Consider the following 25898-nt stretch of genomic DNA (forward strand, 5'->3'; position numbering starts at 1 on the left):
CTAGTCCATATGAAGTATCACATACGCAATCAGCTGAAGAAGGATAAAGTTCTTTAGCTCCTTCAAGAAAGGGTAATTTTCTTGAATAAGGTGCAAATGCACAGTGCATCAAGTAACAGTCCTTAATAATATTCCCAGAAGGAGACTTGATTGACCTACCTCACTACTTGATGTCATTAGATGAGAGGACGTTTAAACTACACATATCTCAAGGGGGCACTAAATGGACACTGACCAATATCTAATCTTGTGGCCAAAAAAACAGAATACACACACTCAAATAAGAATAACTTTATATTTGTAGAACAAGTCAACAGTGTAAATTATATTGGCAGGCAGTATAAAAAAAAATACCAAATTCTTAGGAATTATTTTGAAAAAATAAACAAGCAAAAAACATACACCATTTCTGAATCCACTGAATTAGTTACCAGAGTATCTTATTAAATAAAGAATTATTATCACTCTAATGTTTAAAATTAATAAATAATTATCAGCTTACTTCTTTCTTACCATTGTAGGTTATCCTTGGTTTTGTCAAACACATCACAAGATGTAAATCCATTTCATCGGAAGATACAAATTTTGAACATACAGGGCACTTGAATCCTATGGAAAATAAAATATGTAAGCATGAATACATTCAACCATGTTGCAAATATGTATATTCAAGCCAAAAAACTATTCTGCACACATTAGAAGAGAAAAAAAAAAAAACAAACAAACTGGCAGCTTTTCAGTTTTGACCTGACATTTCTTACATGAATATAATTCCCTTGATTTCAAAAGATCTCAAAATGGACCATTGTTTCTGCAAATTGATCTGTTGCCAATTGTAAACATGTCACCACCTCTGGAACGCAAAGTTTCCCAACAGCTCCAAGAACAGTCTAAGACAAGTCCAAGAGGATAATGTGACTCTACTAAAACAGAAATTAGAAATGTATAGAGAACATAGCCATTAAAATCTGAACTCGGGCAGGAGCCCTGAATTAACATCTGCGCTTTTACCAGGAATAGCATTGAAACTTTAACAAAGGATCTCAGTTTTACATCTTATCATGCAAGCTGCAGCATCTTTTACCAGTCTGGGGCACAGGGAAAACATTAACTCAGGGTGTCACCTCACCTACTGAATCACTAATATTTCCTGTAGCGCTGAATTTGTTTGACTTCCCTCATCCTAGCCAAGCATGACCTTGTTTAGCTTGTGAGGTCACAGCCTGAAGCAATATGGGGTAAAGAATAATTAAGACAGTCTGGATTGTGATGCAACTGCATAATAGTCCATGACAAAACTGCTTAATACTTTAATTTATGTCATTACCAAAGACAGCAGTCTTCCAGTTAAAGGACAAGATTGGTTGGACAAGTTTTATGGTCCACAGAAAAGTCTGAGAGAAGCCTGACTGATTTTGATCTGCTGAATAATTAACACACAAGTGAGAACCACCAACAGGGATCTTGATGCGTAACAGCTGTTAAGGAGTATACCTATGTGACAACATACAGTGAAAATATCTAAATCCATGCTCACTGCAAGAGAGCAACTTCTTTGATGCTGCTGAAAAGTAATGATGCAGGCATGTATAAATGGCCACTGCACCTTCCACCAACATCCACGTCTGGGCCTGTTCCCACATGTTCTAGTTTGTTGCCCCTTGCTTTTGTACGTCTAACCTTGGGAGTCCACAATGAACTGAGTCAGTCAAGGATGCCAAGCGACTTGATGCTGCACTTTCAAGTTACTGATGCCTGAGAATTTTGATCTTTACTGTTAATCATTATCCAGATGTAGATCAAGCAACTAACCTGAAGCATTAGCACTTGATAGAAGTAATGCACTTCATTTATCAAGACAATGATTTTTATCTCTTTAGTGCAGCTAATAGGAAGCAAGTCAAAGCAGATAACTGGTAACACCCATGAGGAACTCTGAGCAGCAGCTGAACATGTACTGTAAACCACTTCCTGAGATCAAGTACAGTTATGATTCTTTCCATTTTAGTCATAAGCAGTTCATATCTATTTCTTCTTGTGTCAATCTTACACTTCAGTTTAAATATTGCTCTTCTCTCCTTATTTTTAATCCTTCTCCCCCAACCCACATCTTTACAAACAACAGTTACAACCACAAGTTAATAAGCATACAACAGCCAAACACGTATTTTGGAAAAAACAAGTTGAAAGGATTAATTTACCTGTAGGAAGCTTTGTCAGTGACCCTTCAGCCACTGTGTAGCCTCCCTCCCCCAGGCTGCATCTCAACATGACTAAAATCGAAATTAGTATCTCAGTCCTCCCAACACCCAAACCTACCCATAACTGTTTTGTTACAGTTTTCTTCAAAAACTGATGGGGGGGTAAATTTTCTCTCAACCTTCATCAGCCTAATGCAGCTGATTACTCTAAGTCTAGTCAAAACCTACTAAGACCCATGCGTTATTCTCATTTATATGCTTCTATAAGACATAACTGACAACATATTTCAATGTGAAAAAGCATGTTAACTTCCTTATACACTGCAGACTGAGTCCTGCTGTGCCAGAAGAGAGTGTTTGCATTACAGCAAGTTAACATTTATGTTCATGGCTAGTTAAGCACCAGGACAGTCATTAACAGGTTCCCTCTGCTTTCTGGACAGAACCCTTCTAGCTTATTCCCTAGGGTCATCAGCAGGTCTAACGGAGTGACAGGGAGCAGGGAAACCCATCAATAGGTCTTTAGAACCATTGCTAAAGTTAACAGTGTTATTAAGAAGGTACATATCCCAGGAATGCTTGGAGGGAATACTTAAATCCAAATAAAACAGTAGGGAGAGTTTGGGTGAATAATAATTATGATGATTATAATAATAACAACCTTTTTACTTAAAACCATGCTTAAAGATAGACAGCTGTGAAAAATGTTTCTGGTTATCCACCTACAGTATTCAGCTGAATGTGCTTATACTACTATGTACCTGCCCCTGAGCCTAGTAAACAGTCTGCATTCTAGCAATATAGTAAGTATTTTAACAATACAGTATCTTGTGGCTTGTTCAGTGTCAAGGGGGATCTGAACATAATAGTTAAACAACTACAAATATCCTCCTGACACAGTAAGTCTGGGCTATCTGACTGCTGTAGCTCTACTCAGCATGCAGAACACTACATTGAAGAACCCAAGAAATAGAGGACATCACACTTAACTAAGCCTTGTGGACCAACTTAGTTGCCAGTGGTAAAGGTATCTTTGTTTTTGAAAGATGTTTTTGAAAGATGCTGGTCACTGAAAAGATGTTTTTCCAGTGACCAGCATCAGCTGCATGCCAGAGACTAGCATAACAGCAGAAAGAGAGCCTTGAGCTTGCAACACTCGCTGAAACATTTTTCAAGTACAAGTGAAATCCGACTTCTCATTCATTCAGAACCTCCTGCTGCAATAACCAGCTCCTGGATTTTGCCATCTTCCCCGAGAGATGCACAGTGTACGTTTTGTGTGAAGGAAATTACCATTTCCAACTCCTTGAGTAACCCCAAAGAACAAATTATTTTGACTGTAGACACAATATTTACTTTATTTTTAACTGTATTTGAAAAATATAAATAAGTGAACAATCTACACTGTCCACAAGCCAGTTAAAGGTCCTTAAAAAAAGCTGGTGTTTTCCTACCTTTCCTCAAATCAGAAGGCAATAGTTTCATGACCCAGTTTACAATTAAGTACTCCGTAAGAACAAAGACTCTATTGTACCACTGCCCAGCAGGCTAACAACATTTATAGCCTATGTTTGTTTTTACCATCAGTCTCAAGGAACAATTCTGATAACTTGAAGAAAGTTTCACATGACTTTAACAATCAGCAACAGGTCAAAAATAACTTGCTCTCTACATGACTTGTTTTACTGAGTTTTGCAGATAAACAATGCATTCACAGACATTTGGACAACGAAGTGGAAGTACTCATCAGATGAGGTGGCATCACGTGAAATGTCCTCTAAAAACTATGAAACTCATTTAACTACTTTCTCACTCTCTTTACAAGGAAAGCGCAATAGAGAACGTATGGTTCTAGGTAAAAATCCAACTCTTACGAAGGTGTTGGTTTCACAGCATCCCTTATCCTCATCTTGGATGAGGATCTATCACTTTTGTATTAGGGTCGTCAGTGTCTGTCAGCATATCACTGCAAAGCTGTCCTTCCTTCTCCCATAGCAGACAGGACATTGCCTGTGATACAACCTAAGTCAAGGGAAGAACCACCTCTCACCTCATTCTCTTTCTGTACAGCAGGAAAGAACTGAGCACCAAAACTGAGCCAGCACATGCCTCTAGCTGACTTCTACAACTGCATGCTTAAGAGGCAGGGAGACAAATTCTTAGAAGCTCCCATCATCTAGTTTCACAACCCTGACTACAATACTGAAAGTAACACATTACTTGAAACCATAATCCTGGAAAAAAGTACAATTACAAGAAAAGAGAGACTGAACAGAAGGTTCCGGTACAGCTACTAGGAAATCCCAAGATGGCACAGAAAGTTTGAAATAACTAAGCCTGCGTAAGTAGTAGGACTTAAATATTCAGAGGTGAATTCTCTCTCTCATTCTCTCTTGAATGTATCACTTTCTTCAGACTCTACTGTGTTTTGCAAATGAACCTCCAGTTAGCCAAGAAACCCCATCTTCTCTCACATCCATCTACCAAACTCATAACTTTCATCTCTGGCAGGCTTGGAAACAATCCACAGGGACAGGTCAATGGGTGGTCACTCACTCTATCCATACCAATTTCAACCTCTTATTGATATCTTACTGTGTTTGCCTTGCTTTGCAAACATCAGACTGTTTAACTTGCAGTTCAGTGCATAGCGAAGCAAACAAGAAACATCCAACAAATAACAGATTCCTGGACCTCTGTAATTTTTGCAAAATCATGCTGGCACTCATTCTGGAATATCTACTTTGTGGTGGGGAAAAAAAAGAAAAAAAAAAAAAGAGCTAAGAGCTTCCAGACAATACAGTGCAGAGTGTCACAGAATTGCACATAAAGAAAACACATTAAAGCGGTATTAGACTTGCACAGAAGAATGGATGATCCTTTTGGTCAATATTAAACAGTTGTAGCAAGAAATAACCATGAATAAAACCTGCACCAACACAAAATACTGCATCAGCCTGATCAGAGTAACCTTTCAGCAGAAAACAGCTCAACCGGAACATTGCCAAAACCAAACTAAAAGTATAATGAGACCAGCTGTTCTTTTAAAGTAAGTATGCAACATAATAGTATTTTAAGTTTTTGTATCCTTGTGTTTTCAAATAAGATGGATAAATCCATCTTGGCTTACATTTAAAGAAGTCATAAGAAAAGAGAAATCTGTCCATACACATACTTTTCTAAAATGTATTTGACACTAAGAAGCCTGAAAAATGTTACTTACGTACTTGTACTTGTTCTTCGGTACTTAGAAAAATAAGTATAGACAATCTGGAAGTGCAGCATCCAGTAAATATGATGGTATGAGGGTGGTATGCAAGATTACTGTCACACAAGTAAAGCCTGTATAACGATGCTAAAACAAAACACTGCAAATAATCCCCTCCCCCCAATAAACAGAAAAGACCTCACATAATCAGAGAAACATGTTAGAAAGGACCTCAAGAGGTCACCGAGTCTATCCCATACTGGGAAACTGGGTTAAACATACTTAGAGGATTTAATCTGTCCTTAAAAATCAACTAGTGAAAGATTTTACAGACATCCTAGACAACCTACAATGCTGACCAGCTATTCCTAGGGAGTTAGAAAAATCTTCGGTTATCTCTAATCTGGCAGTCTTCACTTACAAAAAAGGTTGATTACTTCTTATGTGTTCAGTAGACATGCAAAACAGTCAGTAATTGTCCTCAGTATAAAAAAAACATGTTCACACTGGAAAGTGTGTGCCCTTCATCTTTTTCCCCTAGCCTGAAAAAAAAACGAGTTACTCTAGTCTTTCCTCACAGGCCCTGATGCCTAAACCTTTTATTCCTATTGCTGTCCTCTGGACTCTCTCCAATCTTAATATATTGCATTGCCAAGAACTGGGCAGAGCTTTCGGGCTAAGACTTCACAAGTCCTAAGCAGAAATTAAGTTACCTATCACATTGTTCTGTTACACTAGGTGTTGAATATCTATATATAGATCTATCTATACATAGAGATATCTCTTTTATGTGTGTGTATATAGGTATGTACATTTTAAACAAACCAACAGATTATTGGCTCGCCCCTCTCATGACCCATAACAGTCCCTAAATCTTCAGCAGAACTGTTATTAGCCAGGTCCCATTTTTTTAGTGGTATCTTTTATTTCTCCTCCCATTTAGTAATTCTCATTTGTCTTTTTTAATCAATTACGAACACTTTTCTAACATGTTAAAAACAATTATGAACTTCAATTTTGCCCTCCATAGCGCTTTCAGATCTTACAAGTTTGGCATTATATTTCCTTTTTTTAAAGTGCCCACCCTCGAAAAAAGATGACTGAAAACTGACCAAAAGTAGACCACTGTGATACTTGATTTGAATTGCTCTCCTACAGCAGCTACAGGACTTTTGTTCCAACTATTTCAGCATCCACCTACTTTTTCACCTAGACCATATTCTTGAGTTTGCTAATGAGAATATAAAGCAGAATAGCATACACATTTTATTAAAGTCAAAGTGTAATGCCTCTACTTCTTCCACTTCTTCCTTTTATATTCAACTGTGTGGAGGACTATGAAGTGAGATTGTAAGAACAGCAGAAAAATAGCTGGAAATAATTCAGATTCTGTTCTGTAAATCTTCCCTTCTTCTGTAAACTAATTTGTAAAACTTAAAGAATAAAAAAAAAAGCTCCAGTAAAGACTACATGGTCTATCAGAGTTATGTGGCCACAGAATTCTCTCTTCTCTTCTCCTCAGACAGCTGAAATGGAAAGACAGAACAAGTAATTCCTTAAGCTCAAAACCATGAAGCTTTGTACATGAAAGCATATTTAACACAGCTAACATCTTACCGGGCAACTTTACCCTTACCAACAAAGAAAATATGAAGATTGTTTCACAATAAATTCAAGAACAGAGAACTGACATTTTTAAAGTGTCTTTAAATTAGAAGGTAAAGGAAAAAAGAGCATTACCAATTCCCAGGGAACCCTCTACAGGAGAATTTCTAGGTGCTGTAGCTCCCAATACAAGTGGCTACTCAGAGAAAGTTTGCCATTTTATATACAGAAGTTTTTTTATTAAGGGAGAAAGTGTGTCAGTAAAAAGACATCTAGTTCTCTAGTTTCCATTCTTCCTTATGCTTTTAACAGCCTAAGCTGGGAAAACACAGCACCATCTGGAAAGACTTCTGGAGATGAAAAGAAATAAAGAAATACTCCCCTCAATTTGGGAGAGAATAGGAAATCAAATAGAAACAAGGAACACAATACAAACTCTGTCTTTTCTAGAAAACTGAACAAGGATAAGCACAAATAATTTCTTCTTCTCAGCACTTACTGATTTTGCGCTCATAATCTAGAGGGGTTTTCTTCCTCACTTTTGTGCCATAAAACTGAAATAAACACACTTGTGAATTCCTTGAGGGAAACAAGGGATTTTCTCTTGTATTTTCCTATTTAAAGCTCCCACAGCACTCAGTGGGAAAGGGGGGATATATAAAATGGTGAATAAAAACACACCTGAAACTTATTTTAGTTAAGGGGCCCATGGAATAATTAGAGAAGATATGTTTGGATAATACTTCATCTCCTAAGTAAAAACTTATGAAAGACAAAATCTTACTACGTAACTTCTTTAGCTCCCTTCATCTTGGTAACTGGGAAAGTGAGATCTTCAGTAGCAACCACTGAAAAATAACGTAGTACAGAATGAAGAAGAGAAACTGAACAAGACACATTTCCTTATTCATAAATAAAGCCTTTAACAACTGCACAACTTCAGGTGTCTAATACCAATGTAAAAGTAACATGTGATGATGATTATAACTGGCAGCTGCACATTTTTAGAAACTGAAGAATAATAAATACAGCCATTAAAAGAGAGAAAAAAAGCCCCATGCTAAAATATCTTGCAAACCAGAAGATGAAATTACAGGTGGGAAAGACCTGTGGAAAGATTGATTTCACCTCTTAATACAAAAATAAGAACAGCTGTTATTAGAGGAACAGCTTTTTAAGAGTGACATTTTAGACGATGCAAGCACCCATCAAAGGGAGGAGGAAAGACCTTCTTAGCTCCACCTGTGTTTGTGAGTGAGTGCTACCCCACCATCCCATCATCCATAGGGACCTGTAGTCAAGGTAGATGACAGACTGCTCAAGTCTCCTTCATGCAAACTCCTAGAGTTTTTGCACTTTCAAATTGACAAGCACACCAAGAACAGTTTTTAAAGTGACTTGTAAGCTATTCATTCAGTCTTTAACTTACTACTTTATTAACTACATTTCAGACATGTCACCCCCCCAGCACAGATCCATACCACAAGGTTCTCAATGGAACAGAAGCAGCTGAAGACAGACAAGTGTGAATATAAACTTATGTTGGGAGTTGCATTTGGTAGATTTAAAGGTAAGAGCAAGCCTCAGTTTTCATGCAAAAAGGCTCTACCCACACCCTAAATCCAGACAATTTTAGCTTACTACATTTGAGAAGTATATTTTCAACTAGTGACCAGAAACTCCACTTATCAACTTATTCCCCAGAATACCATTAATTTGCATAGCATATTTCCCAAGGGAGGGGAGCAGGGGAGACAACCCAAGGGGACTCACCTTCTCCCTCTGTTTCACATAGGTGTGATGACTCCCTTCCAAAATCTGAATCAAGGGCAACAAAGGAAAGAAGCTTTTCCTCTCTCTCATACCTATTCAGCATCAGATCTCTGGCAAGCAGAGATAAGAGCAAGATCCCCTTCTAGCCACAATGGCAGAGTAACACCAGTAGTATGGGAAGAAACTAGCCCTATCACCATTTCAGAGGCTTCTGTACACAAGTGGGGCTCTTGCCACTTCGGAGAAATCTTGTGGAGCTGTATGGAGGACAACAAAGTTGTCTGAATATGCAGTTAAACCAGGTTGGACACATTTTGGAGCCCAGTCAGCTACCTTACTCAGAAAACAAGTAGCCAGAAAGCACGGTCAATGGTTTGGGGCACAGCTGTATTTTATTTACACACCGCAAGCAAGATTAACCTGTCAAACAAGCTTAGTTCTTGCATTACCAGATGATGACAAATAACTCACTGCAAGTCAGCTTGGGGATCTGAAAATTATGCAAATGAAATGCCTTGAAACTCTTACTTTAGAGATATTACATATTCCCATTGCTTTTTTCTTCTTAACTCACCTATCACAGTTCAAGGAGGAAGAATTCTTCTCTCTCATTCCTAGTCTCTCCTGAACCTATAAGTATTTTTTTCTTTCTTCCTTAATTTTCCTATTCCCTCAATTTTCTCTCATTGCCTGGGGCAATATTTTCTTCAAACACCTGAAAAAGGTCTTTCCACTCATCATTTCACAATGAAAGTTGGGGAAGACAGACAGGATAACAGCGTTCTACTGTCAGAAGTAGGCTCTTCTGGAGTAACCAAGTAATTTGGCAAGACAACTACGTATTTTTAAGTACAGGGAACCAGTTTGTCTACACCCCCCTCTTCCCTTCTTCACACTGTCAATAAAGTCACTACTTTCAAAAACATATTAAGGTTAAAGAAGTTTCCATTAGAAATCACATCACAAAGGAAGTATAGGAAGAGTTGCTCAAAGATCAGAAGAATGAAGTCCTACTTTTTAAAAATGCACAGACATCAATATCTTGAAAACTTGTACTGTACAATGCAACAAATCTGTTTAAAATTACATGAAGCATAATAAGAGAGGAGAGGGTGGCTATACCATGCTGAGAGTATATTTAATGATAGCTAAAAGGGAAGAGGTATGAGTGAAAACGGCTGAATAATGGTTGACAAGGATGACTAAACTGAACACGTGAAACAGAGCATCTTGTCAGACGCAGAGAAATCTTCTGAGCAAACTGGCCAAAATGCACACGAGGTCTTATGAAAAAAAGAAATGGGAGAGACAAAGTAAACACTGCACTTGAAACGCAGCAGACGGGAACAAAGGAGCAAGCCCCAGGAGAAGGCAGCATCTCAGAAGACAGCACAGATAGTGATGCTGCTTGAAAGCATGCAGAAGACAAAGTCTCTCGGAGAATCTGAAAACTATTACTCTGCTACACAAACAAGGCGATAATGGAGACCTGAGAAAGCACAGCATTTACAGACAATTGGTCTGTTGTCTACAAAGTTTTTACCAGGGTAAGTGAGGGTAAAAAAAAAAAAAAGTCCTCACTAAGGCAAAACTTTGTAAAGTCTGATTTAGTTGAAATACTTACCAATAACCTACTTGTTCCTGCAGAAATAGAGGTAGCAGTGACAAAGAAAAAAGGGGAAAACCAATCAATGACAAAAGTCAGAGCACAAAATATTAAAGATTACAACTGGGAGGAATACAGGTAAATAAAAAGTTAAATTACTATGTAGGATGTTCTCAGGAGTTTAAATATTAATTCTAAACATAATGTTTCATTTTTCAACAGCAACATTAAATTATGTATCAAAAGTAGTTATAATTACATTCATCATTCAGTGTAACAGAAAAATTATACCTATTGAAAGTACAGTTTCAAGAAAGTCAAGCATAAATGTTGCAAAGCATACTTGTTTTCTTGTGCTTTTCATCTCATTTTTTTAATCACACATACAAGAGTTTTTATTACCTAAGCACAACAGCAGACTTTCCTGCGTTATTATGCTCTATATTTTCCTCTTTAGCTCTTAAAATAGCAGTCCTCCACAGAGGGCACCAATTTCTTAAATCTGCAGGGAAACATCTAACCTATGGACTAATTTACTTTCATTCACTTGAAACTGGTGAGAGTAGAGCAAGTATGGTTGTTTGTTTGTTTATTTATTTGGGTTTGTGGTTTTGGTTTTGTTTTGTTGGTTTTTTTTTTTTTCCCCAGAGTAAAGGAATGACTTATGAATAAAGACTGAGCTTAGCAGAAAAGTCGGGGCTGAAAAATATTCAACCTCAGCACAAAGGAATTTTGTTTAAGGAATAACATTTTTAAAGTACTGACATCTCTGTTTATCATAAAGCATCCTTTTGTTTTTAAATGGAAAATTCAACTAAGAATTTCACTCTGCATTGACCCCTCTGTTCTTCCAACTTGGAAAATATTTACCTTAGTGTATGGACTATTGCAGAAACTAGGATGTAGGTTCATAAGAAGCCAGACATAGAATAATTAAAGAGGATGTTACAAAACGGGGAGAAGACAAAGGGTTACAAAACGCATAATTTCAGAAAGGTGTATACTGGAATTAGATCATTAAATCCTTCAGTATTGACAAAATTTAAGTGTTTAACATAAATTATGTACAAATTTTTATAAAATGAGAGCAGTCTAATTTTGAATGATACACATTTATGTATTATAATGCAAAAGTTTTGCAAAATTTCCTATTTCTAAGACAGAACCTTTTAATAACATTTGGGGATGTACCATAGTGAAGAAAGCATGCAAAATGCCTAATAAGAGGAATAGTAAAGAAGATGCACAATTGGTTCGGAAAAAGATAGAACTGAATCCATAAAGAAATAACCCCCCAACCAAGTTTTCTTAACACTTGTCAGTAAAAGCTGAAGAAAATCAAGCTATTGACTTACATGCTCTAAACATATGAATCATGACAGGTTCATCTGCATTTAGCGTCTTTTACCTCTATTAAGAGAGAGTGCATAGCACCCATACAAACCTTACAGAACATCCATAAGTCACAAACCAAACTTTCAAATGACGTGCCACATAATTCTTACCACAGCAACTAAGTCAGCAATGTAATTCTTGCTTTTTCATGGTTAAGATGCCACTGTTTGAACAAACTTAGGAAATATTTTGTGTATCACTCACATTTTAAATGACCTTTGTAGAGAATGCTACTGAGTATTTTCTGTTTTTCTGTTTACAACTGCTGCATTGGTCTATCAGTTAAATTGTTGAGAAATCTGATGAGTTACCTATTTTAAATATCTACACTTAGAAGAGAAACATCTTGTTTACATTAACCAGATCATGCTAATAAGATGCACATATGCATACATACACACAGCATAGACTGTAAATGTTTTAAGAGGGATATGCAGTTGGAACAAATTAGTTAAAATAACAGATATTTTGACTTTTCAGCAGTTTGAAAAATAACATGGTAACTCAAATGCTTTTACTCATCCAACTACAGCTTTTATTTAAAGAAGTATATGCTTTCATTGCTTTACTCATCCCTAACGCTACTGCAGGTAAGAGAAACTGCACCTATTTCAGAAGTATGTTTTGTTCTTCACTGTTCAAACAAAATAATGATCTGTCAATTGATATATATAAGCATTATACATAAAAAAGGGAGACACTGTCTTGAGTTTAAATACTGAGATAGCATGAAACTGCAACATGCTAATAAATCATATTTTAATAAGAAAGGGGTGTTGGGTTTTGTTTGGGGTTTTTTTCTGTGTATGGGTTTTTTTGTTTTGGTTTGGGTTTTGTTTGTTTTTTACACAACTGACTATCATAGTTAGTATTCCTATTTCAGGAATGCCTTTATAAGATTAGGATCATAGTGTGCCAAGTGCTGCAAATATGTTTGTTCGCATACATGTATTAGCTCTCAGAGGTGGAACTTACACTCCAAAACAGACAAGAAAAAGCAATGGTTACAGTGGGAGCAAAGTCTCTATTATATACTTTAGAAAGGCAGTTAAGAAACTTGCCCTAGCTTACACAGAAAGACAAACAATTCTCATAAATCTCTAGGGGTCACCTTATATAAAAATGCTATTTGCCCACAATGACATTGAGACAAGGGTCACAGAAAAAGTAAATCATGACATAAATTTGCTCTGCCTTACCATGTAGTGCTGCCTTCTTAACCAGAGCCTTACCTAATGAGTTAGCAAGGCTCTACCACAGATCCCTAAAACCAGTGACTGAGCAGTTAAAATATAAATAATAAAATGCTCAAACAAACAAACAAAAAATCTGGTTTTGAAAGAAGAAAAAAGCTGTTTAGAACAGTTCTTGAGGGCTGCATAAAGAATACCAGAGTTTGAGCCTGTGCTCCTCTCAGCTCATTTATGTGTTCATCCCTTCACCTTCCTTCTGTCTCTTGGCAGCACTACCTCCTTTGCTCTTGCTGTCCCTTCCTGTGTGTCAGTTGGTGGGGACCAGCCCAAGCAAGCAGGACTCTGAGCTTTCCCAGTGCTACACTGGAGCAGCCTACTGCACCTTGCTGTATTAGTCAGCCTGTCAGCAGCTTATAATACAATTCAGAGACTGATAGGATCAAAACAGCAGCTAGAAGGCAAAGACCAGTAAGGTGCATTTAAGTAAACCCTTCCATGATATAAACAAAACAAACAAAAAAAACCCACACCAAAAAAATGTGAACTTGTAGAACAAGACACAAGCTAATGAAGGATGCACCTCAAATGTGTACTATGTAGATACTTCAGCAGCAAACAATATATTTAAAGAAAAAGAAACTTCTGTGAAGCACGTTAAATAACCCAACACCTAGCCCTTCTCAAACATCTAGGATTTAATTCTCTTCCAATTCCCACTTTTTTAAAGTGTAAGGCACTCATTAAAAAATAATATATGAATCTTCTATCACTTTAGACATCTAAAGTCTTGAGGTAAGACTACTCAGGACTACTACTACTAACCCAATGCCAAAATGATTAGAGACACAGATTTATATCTATTTTCCCATTGTAGCCTTTCATTCTAGCTTAAAAACATTCACAGCTTCCCAAAATCTTCCATGAAAGACACAATAGTTCTCGAAATACACTTTCGGTTAAACAAACCATTCTCCAAGCAAGAAAGATTTTTATACTGCTAAGTATTTGCGTACTGAATTGTCACATCACTACTTTTCACAGACCAGGTTTTCAGAACTGCAAAGAATTAACATCATTTATAGGCGTTTTTCTGTTTCAAATTATATCTCCTCCTTTATCTAAGAGGAGCATTAGTCCCTCAAAAAGACTTCTACTTCAGTAGACAGAAGATGTACTCAGTGTCTTACAAAATAAAAATCTCCATGATGCTCTTGAAGGGTAACTCTCTCACACTTCAACTTTGTTACCAGTGTTCTAGAAGGCTTTCTTATTCTGGATTTCAAGAGAGGTCAAAGTAGCTATTTCCCACTTGGACACCAGCTTAAATCCACTCCTTTTGTTGTAGGAGAAGCCCTCAGAAGGCAAGTCCATTGCACACAGGTGAGTGCAGTAACAGCAACTGTGATAAATTTCAGAGTATGGCCACCAACAAATTAGTGAGATTAAGCCAGGCATAAATCATCAGCTCTGGTGAAAAGACAGATTTGTTGCAGTTCTTCCATAGTAAACTCTATCCATATTAAGGACTACTGAGAAGTAAGCCACAGGCATGTAAAGGACAGCCTCTGCCTCCAGGCTTTGTTGTTTTATCAAGTAACTTTTTTAAAAATTTGCCTTTAACTACCATTTTCAGGAACACCTAATAAAAGCTCCCAAAGGAAGCCTGACATTCCTGTCAGTCATCACAAAAGTACACTCTTCCTCCCTCTAGCAGAGGTCTTGCCATACCTGTCCTTTACAGCAGTTGTATCAAATCAGAAATCAGTAAACTGGGAGATGAGCCAATAAGAGAAACCTACTTTTATTGGGTTTTCCTTAAGAAGCAGCAATACTCAATACAATTCCTGGCTTTTTTGTGCAGTGAGAATGCCATTTAAATGTCTTTGCTTTCCAGATCTGTGTAGACATTGTACCATTCATTCTATTAATCCTATAATCTACAACAGCCAGTTTCTGGTTTGGAAGACATCTCCGCAGGGCAGTAGGCAGGCTACAGAAGACTAACAGCTGCCTAATCTTTCAGGGACGTCCTCCAGCTCTAGGTTGAAAAAATGAGTGAATGCTGAACTTGTTCTGTGAACGGAAGACTTTAGCCCGACATGCTGTCTGTCTAGTACTTTCCACAGAACGTGGTAAGACAGACTGAAATTCTGCTCTTGGTGTAAAACCAGTCCTTAGCTAAAACTGTATCAAAACTGTCCAGAAGCTGGCCTAAAAGGAAAAAAAACAGATGCAGTTGGAAGGGTTACGTCATACACATGGGAATATAAATATTTCACACACGAGAATATGTTTTTGGGTAGAAGTCAACATAAACATGGAAATTGCCCTTCTTCACTACTGTGTAGGTAACACAATTTTTATTGACATCAGAGACATTCAAAACAACATTGAAAATTAAGCTCTTAGTTAAGGAAGGCAGTTCACAGCACTTAACATCTACACAATGACTTCCAGAAAGAAAAATAAAAACTTTGACTCATTCACCAGGTTTCTACCTGCAACAAAATTCATACAAATTGCACTAAATCTTGAGACAGACTAATCTTGTTACACTGTCACCTAGTTACTCTAGAACCATACAGTGACAGCTTAAAGGCAAAAAAAGTTCATTTAGGCTCTTAAAAAAATAAATCAAATGTTTCAGATACATTTATGTCAGTTCAGCATGCTACTCGACCTACAACATAGGTGGGATTATAAATCCAGCAGTATGTTATTGTTGCTCTTGACCTAGCCTGGTATCTCACAAAGTTCAGGGTAGTACCATCCAGCAAAATAAAACAGCAAGCCTTCTGGAATAAATTCAAAATACTAAAAGGACAATACAGTCTTCTAATCTATTAATATTCTGGCAAGAAGATGTATACACAAATCTAAGTCTTTAAAACCAATTTAGACAAAAATTCTGATCTCAAATATATTAATATGGACAGCTACAAAGCTTTTTTTTTAATAGATAAACTGCTTGTACGCAAGCAATTTATAAAAAATACAGGAACATCTTCTAAAGTACCTGTTATGCCAACTTTTATTATCAATTCCTATTCCCTCAGGGACAGTTTTAGAGAAAGAAATTAAAAGTGAGGCAAGGAAAAAAAAACCTCTCATAAAACTACTAGCTTTTGTCTTGCACTGGCTAATCTGTTAAAGTAGGTTTTAAATTTATTCAAATGTAAGTGTATATGGTGGGTTCCACCACCAACCATGTCCCCCCCATTCAAGCAAATACGAATAGTGTTTCATTCACTATCCAATCTCCATATGTTTCTGTAAATACTCAGGGAACAAACTGCTCTTATACCAAACCTAAGAAATCAGAATACCAGGAAAATAACTTCTAGAATGTGACTTCAATAAAAACCTTCAACTTATAAATAAAATCATGTTATATATCATCTATCCAATGAAGCAAGTTTAAGGGGAGAAAAAAAAAATAGTAATATTGAAAAGTGGAATGCAACCCTGGAAATTACCCAACAGCTTACCACAGTTCCCAGATATATGGCAGAGGTCCAACCCAAACAAAGCAAAGTTACCCATACCCATAAGCTAGGGACAACTGGTTTGGAAACACAGCTTTTCCAGGACACTGAGGAAACTCTAATAGTAATTTTGTTTAATGATGGTATTTCCATTTTTCATTTAGAAGTTGAAATGCATGTACTCCAACAACTGAAATAGCAAAACCAGTTTCTTTCCCTCCTGAAATTCACTTTATTTCTTCCAGTAGGGAAGGAGTGTAAGAAATGCATGTGGCTTCCTTTTTTATTTGTTTAGTAGCAAACTGAATAAAGCTGTCCATGTTCTTACAGAAGCTAGCATAATGGTATGGTAGTATACCAAGAGGTCTTCAGCATAAAAAGGAAATAATATTTACTTAGGATCCCCACCCCTAAGGAAAATCCTGCAAGACATTTGTAAAAAGATAACAGTAAGTAGGAAAAAAAGCACATACTATCTTAAATAAACTGCACTTAACAATAGGGAAAAAAAATATTCAAACCACATAGCTCTCTGCAGCAGGGTCATAAAAAGAAAGGAAAAAGGTCACTGAAGTATTTACAGACCCTGTTTTCACACATGAATCAAAGTATTACTGTGTTTTCCATCTTGGCTTTAAAAGCCATTAAGTGAAATTAAATATTTACATGTTTGTTCTTTTTCCTCCACACAAGAAATGGATCTTATCTTGTTACCTCAGCATTACTGGATGCAAAAACTATCCTTTTTCAAAAGTAAATATTTCAGAATACCACCTTCTAGATTTTAACTTCTTGTCAAGAAAAACTAATGTTATTTCGAAAGGTTAATCTTTCGGTGAGCCTCCTACTGCTCAAGGCATCTTTCTAATACTAATTCAAAACATATCAGAAGTTTCTCCAGGTTTTTAAACATTTAAGGTCAAATATTTTAATCATCTCATTTTAAAAAAGCGGTGTCACATAGCGTTCAAAGAAAACTGGGCAGCGTAATAACAAGAAAGGATCTGTATAACCTGCTTTTTCTTTCTTGACTTCCACTTACTGAAAGGAACCAAGCAGGGAAGTCTAGTTGAAACTACAAGACTAACAAAACTTTTAGCAGAAAATGAGAACTAGCTCCAGAAAGTCCTTAAGCCATGTGAAAAACAAACAACAGAGATGAAACTAAGAACAAGGAAGCTAGCTTACCAATGTTTGGGAAAGCTGTGACAAGAAATCTATTTTCTAGGATAGAAGCGAACAAATAGATGAAGATTGAACTTCTGAATCCCAAATAAGATTAAAAATAACAAACAAAAAACCAACACATAGGAACTGTAGGTATACAAGTCAGACTTGAAAGAGTTACAAAAAGCTTTCCAGGGGAAGACTATCTGGTCTACTCTCAAGGCTGTCAAAGCCACTTTCCGTACCACAGGGAGCTGGGGCAAATGAAAGTTTATCACAAATTCTCAGTCTTTTAAATACGATTCAGTAGTCCAGCCAGAAAGCTTCGGGGCAGCATGAAACGTACTATTCTCGAAAGGTACCTTGTTTTATCTCCCAGCTAAAGAATTGGGCGCATCTCCTCGGGCAGCAGGAGCACCTGGAGGGGAGCAGCTGCCTGGAAGAGGCCTCGCTTGAGCTGTCCAGGGCGCGGGTGCTGAACAGGTCTCTGGCCTGGGAGGGGCTCGCATGGGTTTGGGGTTTTTCTTCTTTTTGGCTTCTACAGAGTGCATATTAAACCCTGAACAATTTATCCTTGATTATTAGTCTTTTGTTAATCCTGTTACTAAGTGCAGTTAGCCAAATACCACAACAATGACACAAACAGATATCTTAATACATGAGGTCTGTCTTCTGCAGCCAGGCCAGAATCAAGCTCTTTTAATGGTTTTTACTCTTGGTCTTTAGGCAAGATTCGCGGCTTAAAGACCCAAAGATACTAATTTCAGTTTGTGTAAAGGATGATGAGGTATACGTGAATGTAAAAACACTGAAATCCCCCTCTGTTTATACAGCACTAGTGCCAATTTGTATACACAGTCACAATTGTACTTTTGTCTGTGTTATGGAAAGGTTTTTCACAGCCCAATCAGATGCTTTGAGTTTTAAAGAATAATTGCAGCTGGCTTTCTTGTTTATACAGGAAGAAGCAGCTTCAAGTTTACTAGCTAACACAAACAGTAATACCAGATAACTCTCTACGTAAGTCTGTTTTTAATGAATACTGTTATCAATCTATCCTCTGAATCTGGGTAGGCAGACAGTCACTGACAGAAACAGCAAATTAAGTTTTTTAAGACAGTTACTTTATTGTTAAACTGCTTCATTACCACCCTGGCCCTTTTTTGTCAGGCACATCTAGCAAATTAGAGCTTTCTACAAGCCTAATCCAAAGTAAGCAGATATAAAAACTGAGAGATACGAAACCATAACAGTGCAATAAATGCCCTTTCAGTTATATTTCATGGCTATACACATTGTTGACATTGTATCTAATAGCTAGAAAGGGTCAAGTACGATTAAAAAGGAAAAAAGAGCGCTTCCCATTTGTAATGAAGAAAGAACTACCTGTTAATAAAAATGCATCAGTTGCAAATTTCTGCATTCAAAACTGGGAATCAGTTGTGAAACAGTAAGAATAATTTGCTTATTAGGAAGTTTTCCAATTGTAAGATTAGTTGTCAAAATAAAATACCCAAGGAAATAAATGGTTTTCCATTAAGAAATTAAGAAAGAATAGATAAACATCATCTGCTCGGAATGGGCCAAACCCAGCTGATCCCACATTCCAGTGCTGGGAAGGAACTGTTAACTTCAAGGTCCCTTCAAGTGCTATGATCATCAACAAAGAGACTTTCTCCCACACATCACTCATCAGAATTAAATCTGTTCTTGTAACCCCTGTTGTGTAAAGTTTTGGGGAAAAAGACATTGTATGCCTACTAATCTAAAAATAATCACAAAAATTCATTTATAATGTCGAGAGCAAGGCTTGTTGCTTTCCAGCACACTGTGTGAGAAAGGAAAATGCAATGTTTAAGTATTGCATACAACAATAACTGACTGTAATAGCTGAGAAAGTATCTTTCCTCTATGCTTACCCCTTTACGGACATGTGCTTGTGGTGATATTCTTAAGCCTCAGTTATAGGGTTCAATTGTCATACCATTCACTGACTTTCACGGTTAAGAAAGCACCATTAAAATTAGCTTGCAGCCTCAGAGTTTCTGCAAAGGACTATAAATCTAACAATTTAAAGATGTGAGTACTGATATTACAGAAAGAGCTCCTTTCCTTCAGCGGAGGAAGGAATTCTTTTCAGTTATATATGACAATTCCTGACAAATGGGATTATGCTCTTCAAGGCAGATTTGGGAGTATACCAGAAGTTCTACACATGCAACACTCACTGACTTGAGTAAAGCTGTCCTCATAGTGTTTTAGCTGTACCAGTAGCTTAAAAACATTGTACCTAGTACATTTATCATCACGGCCTGAAGGAGCACAAGGCTAAATATATTTGAGAGAAACTACAGTAGGGAAAATGCAAGAAAAACAAGGTACTGACCTGAGGCTTTTCTTCCTTTCCTATTTCTATATGAAATTTCATGTCTCAAACTGAATTACAAGTGTGTAATTTTGTAAATTTACAAATCTGTAAGGCATAAACAGAAAACTGATAGGATCAGAATTTAATATGTTGACACTTAAGTTCCAGGCTTTAATGCCTTGTGCTATATGTACAGCACATTTACCCGGTCAGATCTTTGAGGAAGCAAGTTTAACCAGTTTTAACTTGTGTGCACTTCAAAACACTGCTAATGAAAAGAAAAAAGTTACAGCCCAATTTTCAAGTTTGGGGAAATGCAAGTTAGAAAAACTGGAGACAAGAAAATACCTAAAAATACATACCCTAAAATAAAGAATTTAATCAAAATGGCCTCTCTTTGATATAGAAGTAATTATCTGTTTCAATGTGTTTCTCTTCAGGATTACTCCTCCATTAACACTACAGATATAACTATTGCTAGATAAAACTAGGATAACTAAGTTAAAACCCAAATTAAACAAAATACCCAAAATTATGTCTTTCTAAGAAAAAAAGAAAAAAGTCCTAAACTAAGACACTGATTTTTTTTTTTTTTAAACAGGAATATTTTTAAGATCCAGCTAAATCAGTATTTCTGCAGATTTATTTTTGTCTCCAATAGCACTTCAGTTACTAATACAGGTGTTGCTAGTAAGATGACTCATCCACACAGAAAACAGCAAGAGGGCAGAGAAAAGGAAGAAAAAAGGAGAGGCTCTCAATAAGCTTTAGTGTGTCACAGGATCACAGTTTAAGAGATTGGAAAGCAACTGTATCAACACACATATCCATGCATCCTGATTCCCTCTAAGTAAGAGTACAGTAACAAACACCACCATTCCGTACAGACTTTTCCTCCTCCTCTCTCTTGCTTACAAATTTGGCATCCTTTTCACAGGATTTCCTTTGAGGTTAACATTTCCTGGGGTGCTTATGTTTTTCACTCATTTTAATTCTGCATCTTTGTGGATAGTGTCAGGCCAGCCACATGTTCACTACAAACATTTGTTTTTAAACATACTTCAATGACTGCTTGCATGCTACAGCTAACAAAGTTTTACAATTAAGAATAGGCTGCCACAGGACACAGCTGTTAAACAGCCCAGAAGTAGTCCAAATCCATCATGGGAAAAGGAAGAAAAGTAGGAGTTCCTAGAGGAGCATCTTATAATTAGTATTTTGCAGCACTTTGTAAAATGCAGAACATTTTACAAATATTACAGCTAAAGAAAAGTAGAGCTGTTTGACTACTTGCAAGCATTTAAGAGCCTTCCTCATGTTGACAAATTATGCATCACTTTTGCATATTTAACCTGCAAGCTAACGTATTTGTTGAGCAAAACAAGAGGAAAACCAGAACAACCCCCAAACTGATATAATCTCATCCAGACCAGAATACCTTCAGGTCTCCCATTCTCAGCTCATTATATCAGAGCTGTAGCCAGAGTAATTTCCATTACTAAGAGGCAGTATAGCTACATTAGCCCAGCACCCTGTTTCTCAGCATAGTTAGCAATCCAGACGCACCACCAAACCAACAACATGGCTATATAGCTTTTCAGACTCGAAAAGCCAACAACATTCAATGCCACGCGACACCTGCCATTTTCATTAGTTAACTAATGAACAGTGGAATGGCAGAGATGGAAAGAACAACCTGTGGATAGCAAAACACAAGAACCACCTCTCCAGTACAGTTCAACAGGGATCCACTTCATTTTTGGATGCTTTTGGCTACTTCTAGCTTTGCTGCTAAGTACATATTTTTCTTCAATAAAATACCAAGATAAAATACAAAATCTGTATGCCAGTATTTTCATCAGTAAATTAAAATTCAGCTAAAATGGAGGTCAATATCATTAACCCACTATTAAAAATCAGGCAACAGCCATACATAAGCAAGTATTTTGCAGAGAAATACTGCCATGTCTGTTACAACAAATATAAGGCAAGTCATACTTGATAAAGACTGTTCAGAGTACAATTTTTTCCAAGAGTTGAAAGAAATTACAGAAATTAATTCCTACTGACTTTTCTAGCACTACTAAAAGTAAGGACCGCAGCAGAGGTCATGGGAATTTTTTGCTCTGTCACTTAAATAAATAAAAAAGTCAAATATTTAACAAGTTTTTTTAAAAATTATTTAGCCAGTGGTCAAAATTACCTTGATCAAAGATTACAGCTAGCCAATCCCTACAAGAGAATCAATATTGGCCAGAATTTAAAAGCTAGAATGCTTTTGACAACCACTCCATGACCTCAGGTTCCATGAGAGCATAAACTTGCCTTATCTGTGTGGATAGGAACAATCTCAACACTGCTGTCAGCCCAAGCAGTCTTCATAAAGCTTAGTTCTAGTCAACTTTTCAAAAATCAACAGCTTTCCCCAACATATTAAACTGTTTAACGTCAAGAAATTACATTATCCGAGCTTAAAACTCTTTTGAGCATTTCTTCTGAATAAAGCTTTAAACCAAAATGTCTAATCATTAAATACATTTAAAAGGTTGATTGCCTGCACACCTGTAGAGGGAAGTCACATATATCCACCCAGCCCACTAGAAGGAACTCTTCCTCTCCAGCTCCAAACAGGTTCATCATTTCCTTTTGACTTCATCAGCTGAATGCAAATGTGTGCTTTACAACCAGAGAGGCACAGTGGAGACACAAAGGAGAACAACCTGGGCCGAATACATCATCCCCCACACTTGCGGAACATAAAACCCATTATTTGCGTTAGTCTTCTTATTTCTTTGTTTGCAGCAGAACTAGTCCCACACTTGCAAGGAACATTTCCTCCACTCCCTAGCTGTATGCTGCCACTGGATCTTGGTCTTACCAAGTGCGTGAAAACCACAGTTTATTTTAACACACGGTTTATTATGCTAGCAATGGAATCCGTATTTCCTCCAAACTGGAAGCTATTTCAGTATTGTATTTTACTTCAAAAGCATTTTAAACACTTCGGTTTTTCACATTCATGGTTACGAAGAAGCCCATTATCATCTATCTTTGAAAATGTTATAACTTACAAAAGACACAAATTCACAGATATGAGACATTCGGATATAAACTAATCCAAGGCTGAGCTGTAGCAAACATACAATTAAATCTAACTGAAGAATAATATAATTCAGTGCTTAAGCAGCAAGACAATGCCTGTATACTTGTCATCTAGTATCGAAAAGTTAGGACAGCTGAATTAGATATACAAAGGGTGTTTCTTTGATAGCATGCAGCCCTTTTACATATGTGAATTTCATGCTGTTTCCATTCACGTGCTGTTCCAGTAGATCATTTCTCTTCAGCCAGCAACAGCCTTATCACTCTACTGCATGGGTGGAGCAGGTATTTCATTTCTTTACACAGCACATTAAAAATATGGAAGTAGTTTTACAATTACATTTTATTATTTTGGAGTTGTAATTCATTAATAGATTGAGCTTTAACAAAACTCTTCTTTGTTTTGAACTTGGACAAACAATCTACTTTTCATATATTTAGTACTACTCCCAATATGAAACAAGTATCTGTCCACACTGAGCTGGCTACCTCTAACAACTATACCCGTATGGATAAGGGGAAAAAAACAAAACAAAACAAAACACTCAAACCAACCCTAATTGACCATTAAGGCTGCAAAATCACAACACTGAAAAATTAAAAAGCTCTAGAAGAAAGTTGCATAGATAACCCTGTACTTGGGTGCTTCACACCTGAACTCAGTAATACTACCTTTCAGGACACTTCATCAAAATCACCTCTGAAGATGAATCATGCTTATCCAGTTTAAGAGACTAAAGGAGCCCTGAGCCACTTGCTGCACAAGCATAATATGTCTTCCAACATGCAGAATGCAGGTGTGTGATTTTAAACTCATTCTTCCCAAAGGACAGCAAAACACCCAAGAAAATGAACAGCAAATCCTCCAGTCTGGCATCTTAGGCCACTTCAGTCATCCTTGCTTTAGGCTACTCTAGTCATCCTTGCTGATGCAGCAAAGACAATGAGAAGAAAGAGGAACTGCCTCATTGTGAAAGCAGTTAAATGACCATAGAAAATTGCATTTTACTATTGTCACTGTTCTTTATATTCTGGAGATCGTCCACCACTATCTCTCTGAAATTTGCCTAACTGATGATGCTCTGCTCTATCTGGTAGGGCCACAGCATTTTCTCAAGACAGGTAAGATTTTACCCCATACTGGAACTTCAATCCATATTCATGCTCAAGAATCAAAGAGGGGTGATGTTCTTCAGTCCACAAGAAGTAAAACTCCTGAGAGCTGCAGGAAGTCAGGATTCAAAAGTGGCATGATTTTCAGGCAACTATCTAGGATTCTTGGCAGGGAGATGGTTTATTTTGTAAGTTTTCTGAAAGACTATCACCAGATTGGTCCAGATTTCATTATAAAAGAAAATGTTAAGATTCTCAAAATACTGTCTGTGTGTTCAGGCAATCTGCAGAAAGCACTTCTAAGCAGACTTTTCTTTTGCTGCACATGGAAAACTTCACCAGTTTTAAATTTCTTTCATGAAGGCCACATCTGTTTGTATAGACTATGACAGTTTTTATTTTAGCAGTACAGAACTGCATTTAAGTTTTGCTCAGCACAATTCGGCAAAAACCCATCCTCCAATTTTGTGTCAAATTCAATACTCAAAGACAGATGCATCTGTCTGAGTAAGACATGGGTCTGTCCCCTTTTTGCATTGAGTCCTAATAATTTAAAAAATGTGGTAAGTGCCTTAACTATATTTCAGCTCAAGCAACTGTATATACACCTATACTTTATGAAAAAAATTTTCAAGAGAATCCTAACTAAAGCTTCATTTTTCCCCACAGAATAGCCTTTATGCATCTTCAGGCAATGTGCTAGTACTGACATAACAAAGTAATTTACTAGCATTCATAATACTCCAGATGCCCAACTAACCTCTCACATCTAAAAACTCTACCTTCAATTTTTAAAACCGTAGTGAAATCGCAGTATAAATCAACCTGACATAGGGACTAATTATGGTAGCCTGACTAGGAAGTGTTTTGGAACACCACTAGTTTTAAAAGCCATTTACAGTTATAATGTTGTTAAATAATTGCTTTATATAAATGACACTTCATATGGAAAGCCAAATAAATTGTAACAGCTCATTTTTTCTTGCCATTATTCTTAAGTGAATTTATTATAAGTTACTAGAAGACATGCAAAGTGCATGCCAGATGAGAACTCTGTATTTATAGCACACTAAGTCAGTCAGCAAACAGAATCTACTAAAAATATCCACAATGGTATGCAGCACACCCACCCTTTGGGGACTATTCACAGGCTGTGGTGGTCTGATTTTTAAACAGAGCAGACAAGGAAGAAGAAAACACGCAGGTAGGTCAGTTCCTAAAGGTGACTAAGAGTAACGGAGTTGAATCCCAGCATACAACACTTTGTATTCCGTTCGGCCGGCACTCAGACATCCCAAGCCCTACGAGATTTTCCTGCGTGCTTCCTGATCTCTCCGGGTCGATACTATGCAATTACCATGCAGGGAACAGAAGCACGTGCCAAGTGAAAGTGAGAACCAGCCCCATTCTTACTCTGGCTTACCCTCCCATTTTTGCAAGCGTCAGGAATTTGAAGCCTATCAAACAACAAATGCTACAGAGCTCTGGATGTGCACCGAGACATCCTTATGAAAGTCACAATAATCACTTACAACAGAAACGCGGCCTTGGCAACATAAGCACTTGTTTAGGAAATATCTAACCAGAGACTAGACAGCGAAAACACTTTCCTGGATGCCTATGAAGTGCTGTTCTGGTTTTACTCCGGTAATCGTGTTTTTTTTCACACAAATTGTCTTCTT

The 25898-nt window shown here is 37.0% G+C and overlaps 1 protein-coding gene across 1 annotated transcript in view; it reads right to left on the reverse strand.

Moving 5' to 3' along the window:
- Positions 1-25898, reverse strand: part of ZNRF2 (zinc and ring finger 2) — a 58250-nt gene that overhangs the window by 24270 nt on the left and 8082 nt on the right. The window contains exon 2 of the mRNA XM_075493241.1: positions 514-609. Coding sequence (XP_075349356.1) covers positions 514-609 — 96 coding nt within the window. The remainder of the gene's footprint in view (positions 1-513; positions 610-25898) is intronic.

The sequence above is a fragment of the Mycteria americana genome, chromosome 2, assembly GCF_035582795.1.
Source record: "Mycteria americana isolate JAX WOST 10 ecotype Jacksonville Zoo and Gardens chromosome 2, USCA_MyAme_1.0, whole genome shotgun sequence".
Classification (NCBI taxonomy): domain Eukaryota; kingdom Metazoa; phylum Chordata; class Aves; order Ciconiiformes; family Ciconiidae; genus Mycteria; species Mycteria americana.